Source organism: Bison bison, unplaced genomic scaffold, assembly GCF_000754665.1.
Source record: "Bison bison bison isolate TAMUID 2011002044 unplaced genomic scaffold, Bison_UMD1.0 scf7180017864365, whole genome shotgun sequence".
In the NCBI taxonomy this organism is placed as follows: Eukaryota; Metazoa; Chordata; class Mammalia; order Artiodactyla; family Bovidae; genus Bison; species Bison bison.
In genome coordinates this window covers 2,807,866-2,810,572 of record NW_011494937.1, presented here as the reverse complement: position 1 = coordinate 2,810,572, position 2,707 = coordinate 2,807,866, and the positions used below count along the sequence as shown (strand labels likewise).

At 51.3% G+C, this 2,707-nt stretch overlaps 1 protein-coding gene and 1 pseudogene across 1 annotated transcript in view; one reads left to right on the top strand and one right to left on the bottom strand.

Annotated features, from left to right (window-relative positions):
* LOC104999910 overlaps positions 1 to 1,981 on the bottom strand; it is a 3,577-nt pseudogene extending 1,596 nt beyond the window's left edge.
* LOC104999866 (zinc finger protein 709-like) overlaps positions 1,890 to 2,707 on the top strand; it is a 12,537-nt gene continuing 11,719 nt past the window's right edge. The window contains exon 1 of the mRNA XM_010855495.1: positions 1,890 to 2,044. Within this exon, the coding sequence (XP_010853797.1) occupies positions 2,042 to 2,044 (3 nt within the window). The 5' untranslated portion in view covers positions 1,890 to 2,041. The remainder of the gene's footprint in view (positions 2,045 to 2,707) is intronic.

Below are 2,707 nucleotides of genomic sequence, written 5' to 3'. Positions count from 1 at the left end.
GGCCCAGCCGGCGAGGAAGGCTCAGGCGCTCGGCCATCCAGGCACCGCCGCTGCCACCGCCGGGATGCGCCCAGGCCGGGCCACCAGCCCACGATCCCTCACCCCTAGACAGCCCACAACCCGGCCGGCTGAAGAAGACTCTTGAGATTTCTTTGGACAGCAAAGAGATCAAACCAGTCAATCCTAAAGGAAATCAACCCTGAACATTCATTGGAAGGACTGATGCTGAAGCTAAAGCTCCAATACTTCAGTCACCTGATGCAAAGCGCAGACTCATTGGAAAAGACCCTGACGCTGGGAAAGAGTGAGGGCAAGAGGGGAAGGGGTTGACAAAGGATGAGATGGTTGGAATGCATCACTGACTCAATGAACATGAGTCTGAGTAAACTCCTCCTGGAGATAGTGAAGGACAGGGAAGCCTTGCTGTGCTGCAACCGGTGGATTTGCAAAGAGTCGGACACGACTTAGTAACTGAACAACAACAATATGTAAAATAGATAGCCAGTGGGAATTTGCTGTGTGATACAGGGAGCTCAATCCAGTGTTCTGTGACAACCTAGAGGGGTGAGATGGGGGTGAGAAATGGGAGGAAGGTTCAAGAGGGAGGGCACTTATGTATACCTGTGGCTGATTCATGTTGATGTATGGCAGAAACCAGCACAATATTGTAAAGCAATTATCCTCCAATTAAAATTTTAAAAAACAACAAAAGGCCAGAATAGAGAGGGAGAGGCAATGAGGAAGTAAAGCAAAAAGAGCCATCAGTCTCGCAAAACATCTCAGGGAACGGCTAGCCTTTGGAAGCGACGTGTCAATCTCTTCTTTTCACAGGCAACAGAGTCAGATTATCTCCCTGTGATCTGAACAAATGTCCTTTGGCAGGGTCGTCTGAGGCAGGCCATTTAAAGTGAAAGTGTTAGTCACTCAGTGTCCGACTCTTTGGGACCCAATGGACTGCAGCCAACCAGGCTCCTCTGTCCATGGAATTCTCCAGGCAAGAATACCCGAGTAGATTGCCATTTCCTTCTCCAGGGGATCCTCCCCACCCAAGGATCGAACCTTGACATTGCAGGCAGACTCTTCACCAACTGAGCCATCAGGGAAGCTTATGTATCAATTTGAAGAAAGAGCAAGTACAGATAAGAAGATGGCTCAGGCCAGACCTGTCAGGAACAAGGTTTTTGAGTCCTCCAGGGGTCAAGGGCTTGTCGTTATATATGACTATAATAACAAAAGCAATGAAAAGCAAGTCAAAGAAACAGTTTTAACATGGAGTCAAAATTGGCTTCTCCTGCAACATTGGCACCAGCAAAGGTTGAGTGATTCAGACCTCCTAACAGAGATCGCAGTGCTCTAGGATTCTTCAACTTAAGTACCTAATGAGTGGAGGTGGTGCAGGGATGGGTAGAAGGCTCAGAGCAGTCAAGGACCAAAGATGAAAATGCACCAGACCCCTTTACTGCAGAGGAGAGTTCACATTTAAGTGTCTGCTTTTCTTAAAAGGAAGCACATTCCATGCCTAGCCACACAACCTTACACCAAGCCCTTGACCCCTGGTGGACTCAAAAACCTTGTTCCTGGCAGGTCTGGCCTGGGCCATCCTCTTATCTGTACTTGCTCCTTCTTCAAACTGAATCAGGAATCCCAGTGCAGGAGGAGCTGCAGAAGACACTAAAAGCAATCTTAGCCAGGAAAAAGTCTTCTATCATGGGGTCGCAAACAGTCGGACACGACTGAGTGACTAAGCACAACAACAATAACAACAACGCAGCAAAAGTGCCAGGCACGGGGGTCTGGTCTCACCTCACCTCCCGCAAGTTGTCACTTAGGCACAAGGGGCGGGGCTGTGGGATCTGTCCAACCAGGAGGACGCTGAGGCAGATGGGCGGGGCGATGTCCCGCTACGTGGACTTCCTTTCTTTTTCGCATTGCGCAGGTTTCGTGTTCTGTCTGGTTCACTGCCCTGGTCATTCTCCTGCATCTTCTGTCGCTCTGGTGGTTGTCTCTGGGAGGGACTCAGACAGTCCCAGGAGACCTGGAAATGGTGAGTGTGCTGACCAGGGCATCGGACGCCGCGGTAGGACAAGTGGGAAACGGCGGAACCCCGCCATTTTGACCTGGCCCCTCGTGTTCACCCCTGGAGTGTGCAGATACGCGTTGTCTGGGGCTGCGCTCGGATCTCAGTCCCCTCGGGTTCTCAGCGGGGTTGCTGGCCGGCAGCCGGGTCCCCGGGCGTCCAATCTTGTCACTTCCGGAAGAAACTTCCGCCCCGGAGCCTCTGCCCGCTGGCTCTGCGCCTGCAGACCCTCTTCTCCCCTAGATTGTGCGCTGACCACGTGCACGGTCTTCAGGGGACAATCGGGACATGTCCAGGGTTCTGTCGTGGGATTAGCTGTTGTCTGAGGGGTTCCAGACCATCTTTTCTGCGGGAAGGAGAGGGGGAGCGCCGGCTTTCCTCTGAGTTTTCCGAATATTTGGGAAGTGGACTCTTAAAATTGAACACCTTAGCCCTCTAGAGCAGCTTTGTAGGACTGGCAATGAATCGTTCAATTTCCAGATCGCTCCCTTCATTCTCAAAGTCGATTTCGCCTCTCTGATTCAAATTACTTATCAGCTGTTTGTCTCTGCGTTGCATTTAAACACAAGCAATGTTCTAACTGTTCATCCTGTTTGCGGAGTCGTGGATGGCATGTTTGCAAGGGGCGGG